Here is a 13,065-nt window from a genome sequence, read left to right on the forward strand (position 1 = left end):
TCACAAAGAGTCGGACACGACCGAGTGACTTTACTTACTTAGGTTTGAAAAAACATTATTTTGATTATGAAAGTTATCTATTCATTACAGAAAATATGAAAATACAATGGCACCCCACTCCAGTACTCTTGCCTGGAAAATCCCATGGATGGAGGAGCCTGGTGGGGTGCGGTCCATTGGGTTGCAAAGAGTCAGACATGACTGAGCGACTTCACTTTCACTTTTCACTTTCATGCATTGGAGAAGGAAATGGCAACTCACTCCAGTGTTCTTGCCTGGAGAATCCTAGGGACGGGGGAGCCTGGGGGGCTGCCGTCTATGGGGTCACATAGAGTCCGGACATGACTGAAGTGACTTAGCAGCAGCAGTAGCAGTGTGAAAAAAGATATTAAGAACTACCAGTAAAAAAAAAAATAAGCTAGATACAAAAGACTATATGATTTTAAAAGAAAACTACCTACGATTTAACCCACCACCTATTTTGTAAACATTTTTTTCCGTGTGTGTGTGTATATATATATGTATGAGTAAAATTAACTGTAAGCACCACATAAATGACTGTATTATATCCTTGTTCTATCAATTCTAAATGCACTTTTTTTTTTTTTTTACATTTTCATTTCTTTGAAACTGGGACGCATCTTACAATCAACAAAGTCTTCCAACCATTTCAGCCAAGTGGCACTCTAATACATTTGTGTGCAGATCATCTACTGCCCCTACTTGTAAGATCCAGAAAGTTCCATCATCAAAGCAACTTAGCTTTGAGGGAAGATGGGGTTCAATTTGATGAGTAGGCCAGAATACTGGAGTAGGTAGCTTTTTTCTTCTCCAGGGGATCCTCCTGACCTAGGAATCAAACCAGGCTCTCCTGCATTGCAGGCAGATTCTTTACCAATTGAGCTATCAGGGAAGCCCGACTATTTCCTTGGTTAATGTTTAACAGGATTGCTCTCCTGAGCAATAAGTATACTCCAGGGTTAACTTCTGCCATCCTTAGTAAAAGGTTGTCTGTTTATAGAACATAAGCAACTAATCTCAATATTAGCTTAACATCCATTAGGGAGGAAAAAAAGATATTCCAAAGAAAAATATAAATTATTCTAGATTATTGGTGCTACTGATTTCTACCAGAGACCTATAAACATAGAGCAAGCATCTAGTTTTTGAAGTGCTGTACAGAAATGATAGTAACACCCAATAAGGATGGACTCTCTGTTTTACATAAATGAACCCACATCACTCACCAGATTCGGATCATAGTACGCTTCTTGAGTTGGTGGGATATTGTTTAGCTGAGTGATATTAGCAGGAAGCATTTTCGAACAATTTATTAACATGTGTTCCAGACCTGTTAAATCCTAACAAAGCAAAAATAAAAGGATAAACCTTCTACATACAAGTAATGCTTGTGGTTTTAAAAATATGTTAAAGTCACCAAAGTTTAAGTGCTACCTTCAGAGTTTGACTGTAAGATTCTAAAAAGAGCAGACTGAGACAATACAAACAACTCATCTTTGCTTCAAAGTGGAACGTACAGGACCGGGAGGCCCCACTGATACTAGGTGAGCCAGGGGATCACCAGATGGGTGTTCTACAGCTGGAATCCTCTTGGTGTCCATTATTCCTGAGGGTCCCACTCCTGGGACCAGAGGATGCCAAGGCAGAGGGGATTCTGCAGCACCATGGGTCTGGCTGAGGGCTCCACTCAGCCACATCTGAAGCCCCTGAATGAACCTATCACGAGAATCTTCTATGCAGTTATGGTCTGCCTCTTCTCCACACAATACCATAGCAATCCCTAACAAAAGTCTTTAAAAAAGTCATCCTATGAAACACAAACTTCAAAACTGATTTTAATCCTGGCATTAAAAAGGGACTAGTTGTGAACACCCTCGTTTACTTGTACTTGCATTACACTGAAGTATGCAGGGCAAAGAGAAAGTATCAAACTTAAAAGTTTCATTTAAAATGTCACAAAATTTGGGGGTGGGAGGATAAAATTACAATACCTGCAAACTTAAAGGCAAGTCGTGAATTCTGGTGGCCAGTGTGCGGATTTCTCTGTCAGACAGGATACCAGATTGGTCTGTGTCAACTTCATCAAAAACTTGAGATATGTTCAGCGGCTGAACTGCACTCATGAGATAATAAAAATAAGAGAAGGCAAACTGCATGTCCTCGGAGTGGCGCACTTTGTGAAATGACGTCTTGTCAAATTCTTCAGGGAACCTGTCCAAATGTAACACACTGTGAGATCTGGATACTTACGATATGTACGGTACCCGACACTTGTGGCATCAGAATCTTACTTCCCTCCTGTTGATATAATACTTTCAACACACTAGTCATCACGTGTCAGAGCCATAGACGCAGCATGGCGAGGATGTGAACTTCAAGCTGCCCTGGCTCTGAGCACAAGCAGAAAATTCAGACATAAGTGAGACTTACATGTCTTGCAGTTCCTGCATGACGATTCGGTCGATCATGTGAGGCATGTGTGCAGGGACTTTCCGAGATGTGAATCCAAACTTGCTGTTTAGAATTTTGTTCACGTATCGGAGGGAATCGGCGAATGTGTCTTTTAGCTGCCTCCCGGTGTGCTTGCTGTCAGTAAAGTAGGCCAGTTGTGTCTTCAGTGACTCTTCTTCCTGAAAGGAGAATTCCACCCAGCACAGCGTTACATTTACTGCACAAGTGTCCCGTGTTAACAAGAGATGGGGGGTACTACTTCAGGTAGCATGGCAATAACTAGTCACTGTCGTGTGGGGAAAATGAAATGAAAACTAAACAGGTCTCCTTCTGCATCCTAAGACCAGGGCTCACCTGGTCGAGTTCAGTGAAAATACTGCAGACAACAGTTGTTTACAGGGTCTTCTTCAGGGACTAGTAACTGACCGTGAGATTTCACAGCCCATTTCAATGCAACATTTAGAAAATCGATTTATAGTCCATTTGAGAGTGCTTTCAATATGAAGTTATTTCTACTGGTGAAATCAAAGCAGCAAGGACTTGAGTTTTGAAGACACAGGCTAGAATACAAAATTGGTTTCACCATATAACAGTGTTAATATTATGAAATGTAAAGAGCCCTGTCAAAACCACTAAGAGGTGAAAATGAATGGGCAAAGAATATTGGCAAAGAACCTGAACACACTTTACAGAAGATGAAATATTTTTCCTTCTCAAACTGATGAAAATATAGATTGATATTACCTGCTGTTGGTTAGTCTGTGGAGAAACAAGCAGGCTTGCACACTGCTTGTCAAAGGAGGAAGGGGTACAACATAAAAGGACGTATTTTATACACATTAGACCCTTTAACCCAGCAATTCTACCTATAGAAATAAAGCTTCCCCAAGAGTAAGACATATGTACAAGAATATTTACTGCAACATTAGGTATCTGTAATTGCAAAACACTGGAAACAACTTACAGCTGTTAAAAAAACAATGGCGGTTTGCCCACATACTACCACATCAAAGGTGACTGCAGAGCAATGTATGTATAACTTCACTGCTCCAAAACAAACTATATAGTTTATATATCTATAGGAAAATAGTTGAAGAATACCCACCAAGCTACATATTCATAGTGACTGTCTCAAGATTAAGGAAGGGAGGAGGAGGAGACCTTTTCCTTTTTTATTGCCTTTTTTTTTTTTTTTTTTGCATTGCTTCAATTTTTACCACAAGTTTATAGTGTTGCAATTCAGAAAAAAGGAGGGTGGTGGTGGTGAGGACTCAACCACTAGTAAATGCTACCGTGTCAGGGACAAAAAAACACCCTGGAGTCAATGAAAGGAATGAAACTGCATTCCCTTCACCACCCTCCTGCAGCCTAACGTCTGCTCAGGCTGTGCTCTATTCATGACCCAACCTAGACCACAGGTTTTTACCTCGGTCTGTTGACTACTCCCCACTGTTCAAAGGTTCCACACCTCAATGGATCCTTATCACACGGCCGCAGTTCTGGCCTCCCAGCTTGCTCTTTGAGTCTCTAAAAGCACTGACCCTACTGACCATCCTGAGCTCCTGGATGTTAGCAGAGGGATGGCGCTCCTGAGATGCACAAAGGACCCCCGGGCACCGTGAAGGCTGTGGTCAAGGAGGGACAGCTCCAACTATGAGGATCAGCTCACACTCCTCTGCTGTTGTGACATAGGGACAGCTAATGAATTTGTCTGTGTCTCAGGCTTTCCGTTATTGGAAAAGTATGCGATGTGACTGCACAAGGTATGCAAAAGCGGTTTTTGAAATAACATGCCAAGTGAAGATAAGATACCATCACAGCTCTCTGTTAGGAACTCAGGGTATGCCCCTGGCTGATCTCTTACTCACTCACAAAGGCTGCTTCTGAAACTGCAAAATGGGGAGAACAGCTGAGACCCTTACAAGGTACTTTTATTGTTGGAATTATTGGGAAGATTCCTGGAGGAGAAAATGGCAACCCACTCCAGTATTCTTGCCTGAGGAAAATTCTTGCCTGAGAAGCCCATGGACAGAGGAGTCTGGCTGGCTACTGTCCATGGGGTCACAAAGAGTTGGACACAACTGAAGCAACTTAGCCACATGTGCTGAGTTCAGTGGCGGGCACAGGGAAGTTCTGAATAAACAGTAGCTATTACTTTATCACCACCACTAACAAGGTTACTTTTTTCCTGAGCATGGGAAGGAATAAGGGTGCATGTAACTTACATCAAGCAGATCTTGGAAATACTTTTTCTTCTCCCATGGCAAAAAGCCCAGGTAACTGTCTGTGTAGTGCTGCAGTTTTCTTCCAGGTACTACTTCATTGCCACCAGGGTAACTGTTGGCATTTTCCTCTATTTTTCTCTCTTGTTCTTTCCCTGTGATTACCTTTTCCTGCATGTCCTTGCTTTCCAGTGGGAAAGTCAGAGATGAGAGCTTTTCTCTTGACACACTTCTGTCTCCTGCTTTTGGAGTCACGGTTATTGCCCTGAATCTTGCTCCCAGGGGTGGAATCTGGCTCTGGGATTGGTTGTTCACTGTCATTGTCACTGCTGGAAAAGGCGATGACCCCTGTAGTCTTTCGGATGTTCCTAAGTTGCTTTTGTGAACCTGTTTTGCCAATGGGGCCTCCAAACCGCCATTTCTTTGCTCTGTCATTAGAGGGTGATTTACTGTTAACTTTCCATTTTGTGGGTTCATCAGAAAGGACCTGAGCAAGGCTGACTTGGACAGGTTGTATCCTTTCATGGTGATGTCTCCACGTTCTAGTTGCAAATCCAAGTTATTAAGGCTCAACTGGGTCTCTTTTGGAAGGAGTGAAATATTGACCTGTGGAATTTCCACTTCCACTTGGAATCTTCTTGTTGTATTCACATCATGTCTCTTGACCTTAGGGAAGCGTTTTTCTTCGGGGATGTCCTCAAACAAGATTTCCGCCTCTGGATGAAGTGTTGTGGAGCTCATCAAACTTTGGTAAGCCTTCTGGGTCGTAGAATTCCGTTTGGGCTCCTCCCTCGTGTCAACCTCTACTACTATCTGGATTTTGAACTCCTCATCATTTTTACCTTGAAGTGTGAGATTAAAATGTATTGTGGTTGCGTTCATTCCACTGTGCATTAGGAGGTGGATGGTCTTCCACTTATTGGCGATAGAAGCATGTCGGATAATTGGGTTGTCACTATACGCACCTTCGATCCCCTTTTTGGCTATTTCTGCAAAGCTGAAATAAGGCAGGCATTCACCTTTTGGAATAACATAGTGAGTCTGGTTTGGGAGAAGAGTTACTTTATACAATTCATGAAAATGATCTAGAGGAAAAAACACAAACATGACTTTTAAAAAAAAACTACACATTTTCCCCCTTTTCCTTTAATTCTTAGGGTTTTAGTTTTCACTTTCTAAGAGTGACTTTAAGTGGACTTTAAAATAATCAGAAATTCTATCACAAAAGCTATTGGTCTAGGACTCTTTTGTACTTTCTGAAGCTATCACTATCATTGACATGGAATGCTGGGGCTGGTTCACTACCAAGGTAAGACACAATTCTGGACAGCAAATTCCAATGGTCAGCTTCTATAAAGAAAAAAACTTTCTGACCAAAAGGACCTTCATTAATAATCCAGCAACAAGATCCAATATTCTACCATGCTTATTTAATCAACCACTGGTCTCTTTTTATTGATCCCCAATTAAACTTTCACTGTATATTTTCAACTAAGATAAATCTGCTTAGTTTAAGAAAAAAGCAGACTAGAGCAATAACAGGAATAGACGCAGCTTCAGTGTCTGTGGCTTTCTAAAGATCTGTGTCCTTCTCTTGTAGCTCACAATTCGTTTGGATTTCAGGCTGGGAAAGGGCTACCTACAGAATAATTAAATAAGAAAAGTGATCCAAATCCCCTCTATTTATCAAGGATTGTTATCCCCTTACTCTAAATATGTTTTCATGGCAGTTAATATACCTTGCCCACAGTCACCAGCATCGAACCCACAGGATAAGACATTGCAGGCTTGGTCACAGAACTTATCGGCCAACCAGGAATTTGCACATCCTTGATTACAGTAAGAGACGCCGGTCATTCCAGCACCAAAATGCCAGGGCTGTCCGACTCCGATACTTCCGGTGCCCCCAGCTCCTGCAATATAGCGGCTGGCACCACTGTTACCTGGAGGAGGAGGAGGAGGAGGAGGAGGAGGAGGAGAGAATCCTGTGGTGCTTACAATCTCGGGGGAAAAAAAAAACAGCTCCTAGTTCTCAATCAAGACTGATGCATGAATTTCTACCAGGAAAGGTTCACCCTGTTCTTCAATAGATTTTATGTAGCTTAAAAAGACAACCTGAAAAGGGGGCGTCACCTGACAGTGAATTTGGATGTGTGATGACCAGGCCTTGGCACTTAGAGCTGTGCAACCTGCCAGCACAGGTGGATGTGCTCCCGAGGACACGTGCAGATGTGTCCGGAGAAGCAGATGATTCTGAGCCTGTGACTCTGTGAGGACTGACAAGAGCACGTCCCAATGCAGGCGCCAACCCCCTGCCCGAGTAGTACTGCTCTACGAGAGGCCGAGCTCTCCGGGCTGCACCGGCCCTCCGGCACGGCTGCATTCTCTGCCTGCAGCAGAGTGTATTTTTCAAAAGTGCCTCTGAAAGATCTGACTGAAACACAAAGCCTTGTTTCTTCCAACACTCTTCCTTTTTCCACACCTGCTTCCTCACGTGGACTAGGGAGATGACAGTATCTACACCTACTCTCTTTTCCTCTGGCGGCTGAGAAATTTAAGTGGATAATGGAGGATGCTTTCTAAGTTTAAATGCTTTATAAACTGAAAGGCAATAAATAAATGTAAAAACTTATTTCCTCGACAAGTCCAAATATAAGTGTACAAGACAGGAAGAAGAGGTGCTAAGGAGATGAGATCGTTTATTTCTTCCACGTCTCTTTAGTCGTTCGCTGACCTGGAGCAATCTGCTGACAGTCACTGGCCATGAACTCCTACAAAAACCAGTGAGAGTGAGTGATTCTTGCTCCTGTGCTCACATATTTAAGGGTAGGACTGATTTTCATATTTTTGAATAATAAAGGGCATTTGCAAGTGCAGGGTCAACATGGGAAAATGCCCCCAACAATGAAAACATGAATAAACTAGGTCATGGGTCCAAGAATGATGACTAATGAAAAAAAATTCCAACAGCATAGACAAGTTACACCTGAACACATCCTCACCAGAGCAGTCACCACCGTCCCAATCACAGGCCGAATTATTACAAGCCTTGTCACAATACCCGTCTTTGATCCAGGATCCTGGGCAGCCCTCAGCACAGTTGGGCACAGGCCATGTCAAATACACCTAGGATAAAGCCAGAGAGAAAATAAAATGGTTTCTGACTTCTGACACTTATTATTCTTAAGCTAGGATTCCTTTAAAAGAAAAATAACACAAATAGAGCCTGTAGAAAGGGCCATCCTGTGGTGGCTTCTTGGTCCCGCCCAGCTGACAGGTCTCAGCAGCCACAATCACTCTTTTCTGTTACTGGAGGACAGCAGACAAGGACTCAGCTTACAGCTTTAGTCTCACAAATGGTCTTATAAATAATCTATTGGTAAATAAAGCAGCAACACGCCAGACTTAAATCCAAGTACAAAAGCGTGCAGGTGGAAAGTGCGCAAGAAGTCACCGCTTTTCTGTGATGCTATTGTCAACTCCTGAGTGGATTCATGTATCGTCTCATCACAAGGCTGAAAAGGGGGGGCGGATGACCTCTCAATGTCCTCACCTCCACACGTGAGGTCGTTATGAATTAATCAGCAAAGCATCTTGAGCTGTCAACAACTCTGCTTTCAAAAACAACTGACAGGCTACATGCGTGGTGTGTGCTCAGCTGCTCAGTCATATCAGACTCTCTGCAACCCCATGGACTGTAGCCCAACAGGCTCCTCTGCCCATGGAATTTTCCAGGCAAGAATACTGGAGTGGGTTGCCACTTCCTACCCCAGGGGGTCTTCCCAAGCCAGGGATCAAACTCTCATCTCTTGTGTCTCCTGCATTGGCAGGCAGGGTTTTTTTTAACCACTGTGTCACTTGGGAAGCCCTGACCTGCTATATGGTTGCTTCCTAACATTTTTGAAAACTTTTAAAATCTCTATATCTTTGCACGGTCCAGCTACTTGGAAGGGCTTTCTTCATCTGGTTAACTCTTACTTGCTCTTCCAAGCTCATCTCACTCCCAGGATGACAATGCCTACACAGCTGACACCTAGAACATCTGTGCTCAGGACCAGTTTTTCCATCCTGCCCCTCAAAGCCAGAGTGACACCGGCTGCCTTGTGACACTTCATCCATGTCTTTAAAGCACTGCTGCTGCTGCTGCTAAGTTGCTTCAGTCGTGTCTGACTCTGTGCAACCCCATAGATGGCAGCCCACCAGGCTCCCCCGTCCCTGGGATTCTCCAGGCAAGAACACTGGAGTGGGTTGCCATTTCCTTCTCCAATGCATGAAAGTGAAAAGTGAAAGTGAAGTCGCTCAGTCATGTCCAACTCTTAGCGACCCCATGGACTGCAGCCTACCAGGCTCCTCCGTCCATGGGATTTTCCAGGCAAGAGTACTGGAGTGGGGTGCCATTGCCTTCTCCCTTTAAAGCACTATGTTGAGCTAAATTTGTCTTGGGTGTTTTGCTGACGTGGTGAGCACAATAGTTTCCCAGTGATTTTGCTTTTTCCGCTGTTGCAGTAGCAGAAAACACACAGGGTGGGTTTGGGTGTTGAGAACATAAGGAAGCAAAGTTCCTGCCACAGGAACTTTTCTTACTCCCTGATTGTTACCCCTCCTGAGCTCAGCACTCAAAACTGCTCATTTGGACAAATTTGAATATGATATATACACCGATTTCCCTATGTCCCATCTACAACTTCTAAGTGACTCTGAGAGGGTAACAGGCAGGAAGGCCAGGGGTCTCCAAACGGAGGAAATAGCCTGCAAGTGTCAGACATTTTTATCTCTCTTAAGCGGCAGGAGGAAACAAACTAGCGATATTTTTTCCTTCTCTATACAAATTTAAAAGGAGGTTTCTCTTAAAATTCTGTGTTGCCGTAACACCTGTTTTCACCTGAAGTTAACTATTCTCAAACCTAGAGATAACCAATGCCTTTTTCTTATGGAAATGTTTGTCTTAAGCTATGCTAATGTACTATGCATTTACCCCAAACTCTGTCTTCCAGTTGGTTCATCCGCCTTTTGGCTCAGAACCTACTTGACAAACCAGTATGTTATACTCAGATATTGTTCCTCTAATCTATGTAAATGAAACTATTTGTGTGGTGATCTGCCCTTTTTCAAGATTCAAATTAATCATTTTATGGCCCAGGATAAACCATCTGGTGCCAAGATTATCCCAAAATGCATCTTATGGGTGAGGTGCCATTCTGGATTTTAAGACATTCCTTTCTTTCATTAACAGACTGCTAGTGACTATACAACATCCAGCTGAAGACTAGCAGGGGGGTACTCTTTCTGCCCCCTTCTGATGCCTATGTCAGAAGCTTTCTCTATCTCCTTTATACTTTAATAAAACTTTATTACACAAAAGCTCTGAGTGATCAAGCCTCGTCTCTGGCCCCGGATTGAATTCTTCTCCTCTGGGGCCAAGAATCCCGGCGTCGTGATTCAACAACAACCTGTCCACTTCTAGACCAGGCACCTCTTAGCTACTCACCTTCTGACCTTTGGAATGACTGTAGAAATCATCTGGCCAGACATCCTTCCCGAACATGACATCATCATTCAGGTAAATGAACTTCTGGGACAGCCCTTCGATGCGATGGATGTGACTTTCAATAGCAGGTGAACTGAAGGTGGGTAAGTGGCTCAGATTTCGAAAAACATCCTTTTAACAGACACAAAACAAGACAGAAGAAGGGGAATGAGAAGGGAGTTTTATTTTGTTTTTAGAGAGAAATTAGGGAGGGAGGTGAACGGAAGGATTAAAGGACGGTGGAAGTGGAGGAGAGAGTCGGGGGATGAAATGAGGGACCAGACAAAGGAAAGAAGATGGAACAGGAAACTGCAGCCTTGTGACACATGGCAAGTCTCCACCTGGTGTGTGACTATTGTCACTCGGGGATTATCGAGGTTCAGCCAGGATGGAATCTGCCCGTTGGTGACAATGAAAATGTTCCGAACCCACGGTGCGTGCCTCTCGATAGATCGCAGCGAGTACCTCAGCTCTTCATTATCTTCAAAACGGCTGGCAGAAACATCTTCATCTTGCTTAGACTGAGGAAAGCATGGGGCACAGAAAAATATAAAATACCCCTAAGTCACACTGCCCCTCCTGACTGTCCCCTCTGTGCTCAGGGAACTCCAGCAAACTTTCAAAGACTGCACCCAGCTTTTAAACTTAAAAAAAAAAAAGGAAAACACTCAGCATATTTAAAACAACAACACAAAAACAGCATTTCTTTCACACACCTTTTTAAAGGAAAGGTTCTTGGCTCTGAATGTGGGTCATTTCAATTAGTATTAACCAACGGCAGTGACTGGGGATCAAGTCACTCCTCTGTAAGTCCTCTTCCTTCTAACAGGTGCGTGTGTGCTCACTCATGTCCAGCCCTCTGCAACCCCATGGACTGTAGCCCACCAGGCTGCTCTGTCCATGGAATTCTCCAGGTAAGAATACTGGAGTGGGTTGTTCATTTCCTCCTCCAGGGGATCTTGCCAACTCAGGGATCTAACCCACATCTCCTGCATTGGTAGGCAGATTCTTTACCATGAGCCACCTGGGAAGCCCTCTTCTAATACAATGACTTAGAAATCTTTAATAATCAAAACCCTCAGTTTGGGTTCTTAAAGAATCTCTGCCTTCCTTACCTGGCTGATGGCACTCAGATCCCATAATAAATATGCAGGACTTATGGTCAGTTCCTTTCCATTGATGGTCATATTCTTCTTCGTCTGCTTATTCAGTTCTTGGAAATCTTTGGGATTATTCAACTTTAGAAGTGCTACACTGGCCTCTGAATACAACTGCAACTATAAAATAATAGGAGAGTTACATGTGGGAAAACTGAACAACAAAGAAGACATCTTTAAATTCCCAGTTGATCCTTGATCTTAAATATAAATAACATGTTATATATACTACATATTGTGTACAACTATACTATGTGCTGTTTATTGTACCCATTAAATATATATCGCTGCTGCTACTAAGTCACTTCAGTCGTCTCCAACTCTGTGCGACCCCATAAACGGCAGCCCACCAGGCTCCACTGTCCCTGGGATTCTCCAGGCAAGAACGCTGGAGTGGGTTACCATTTCCTTCTCCAATGCATGAAAGTGAAAAGTGAAAGGGAATTTGCTCAGTCATGTCTGAAGTCGCTCAGTTGTGTCCAATTCTTCTAGACCCCGTGGACTGCAGCCTACCAGGCTCCTCCATCCATGGGATTTTCCAGGCAAGAGTCCTGGAGTGGGTCGCCAGTGCCTTCTCCGTAAATATATATTACATATATGTAAAAGATTAAAAGTTTCATATACATATCAGAAACAGCAAGCCAGTATCGTGGAGAGAAAACCTACACGGGCCAGACACATTTCCCAAATGAATGCAACAGACCAGCTATTTAGAAACGAGAGAGCTGGGGGCTGTGACAAATGGGACATCTCAGGCCCCATCTGAAAATGCAACCATTACTCAACAGGGACAAAGGCAGCCAGATCTCTGGAGAGGCCGGAATCCCTAGTACCACATGAAACCTCCCAATTTTCATCGGTGGCTCATAGAGTTTGGAGTGTCATGCATACAAACAAAACACATCTGGCCACCAGGCTGTGGCCTCTGGTCTAGAATGCCACCCATCTGCCTACCCTGGGGACAGTCCCTCCAGGCGACGGCGCGGAAACTGTGTCGGCAGGTGTCTCGCGGCGCTCGGGCCCACACCTAGTCCTGGCAGGGCTGCCTGAAGTGCTTGCACAGGAAAACCACCTTGAGGGGCAGTGTTTTCAAAGCAACCATAAGTCCAAGAGGGAACATCACACACATCAACACATTTTACAAGCACACTTCCTACCTAGACCAGAGTCCACACCACCCTTGGTAAGTTTTTGTTGTTGTTGCTTTAATTCTGTATCATACAATTTCCTGTGAAGAGAGGCTTTCAGAACTGGAAAAGCAGGGAGAGGGTTGAAAACCACTCATCTAGGACAGCAACACCCTACTGGTGAACTGGCTTTCCTAATAGGGTCAATTTCTTTCTTAATTTTTAGCCTTCTTAATTTATAAAAGCAAGGGACTTCGCTGGTGGTCCAGTGGCTAAGACTCTACGCTCCCAATGCAGGGGCCCAGGTTGGATCCCTGGTCAAGGAACTAGATCTCAGGTGCTACAACTAAGGTGCAGACAAATTTAAAAAAATAAATCAAAAACAAAACAGAAAAAGCTTTTGCATATGCTACATGACTATATTTAGGTCCTTCTGCAAAGTTTTCTGAGTTTATGTAGGCCAAAAGTAGAGGTCAGAGTTAGAATTTCATTTATATCTCTTCCCCTTTATATTATGTAGGCACTAACTCTCACTGCAAATTGTGTGTGTGTGCTGTCCT

The 13,065-nt window shown here is 43.6% G+C and overlaps 1 protein-coding gene across 1 annotated transcript in view; it reads right to left on the reverse strand.

Annotated features, from left to right (window-relative positions):
• Positions 1 to 13,065, reverse strand: part of GNPTAB (N-acetylglucosamine-1-phosphate transferase subunits alpha and beta) — an 84,052-nt gene that overhangs the window by 12,592 nt on the left and 58,395 nt on the right. Inside the window, exons 8-16 of the mRNA XM_068970749.1 lie at positions 11,337 to 11,498; positions 10,563 to 10,742; positions 10,183 to 10,353; positions 7,697 to 7,820; positions 6,434 to 6,637; positions 4,698 to 5,779; positions 2,452 to 2,651; positions 2,013 to 2,232; positions 1,248 to 1,361 (exon numbers count right to left, since the gene is read on the reverse strand). Of these exons, the coding sequence (XP_068826850.1) occupies positions 1,248 to 1,361; positions 2,013 to 2,232; positions 2,452 to 2,651; positions 4,698 to 5,779; positions 6,434 to 6,637; positions 7,697 to 7,820; positions 10,183 to 10,353; positions 10,563 to 10,742; positions 11,337 to 11,498 (2,457 nt within the window). The remainder of the gene's footprint in view (positions 1 to 1,247; positions 1,362 to 2,012; positions 2,233 to 2,451; positions 2,652 to 4,697; positions 5,780 to 6,433; positions 6,638 to 7,696; positions 7,821 to 10,182; positions 10,354 to 10,562; positions 10,743 to 11,336; positions 11,499 to 13,065) is intronic.

The sequence above is a fragment of the Capricornis sumatraensis genome, chromosome 4 (assembly GCF_032405125.1).
Source record: "Capricornis sumatraensis isolate serow.1 chromosome 4, serow.2, whole genome shotgun sequence".
NCBI lineage: Eukaryota > Metazoa > Chordata > Mammalia > Artiodactyla > Bovidae > Capricornis > Capricornis sumatraensis.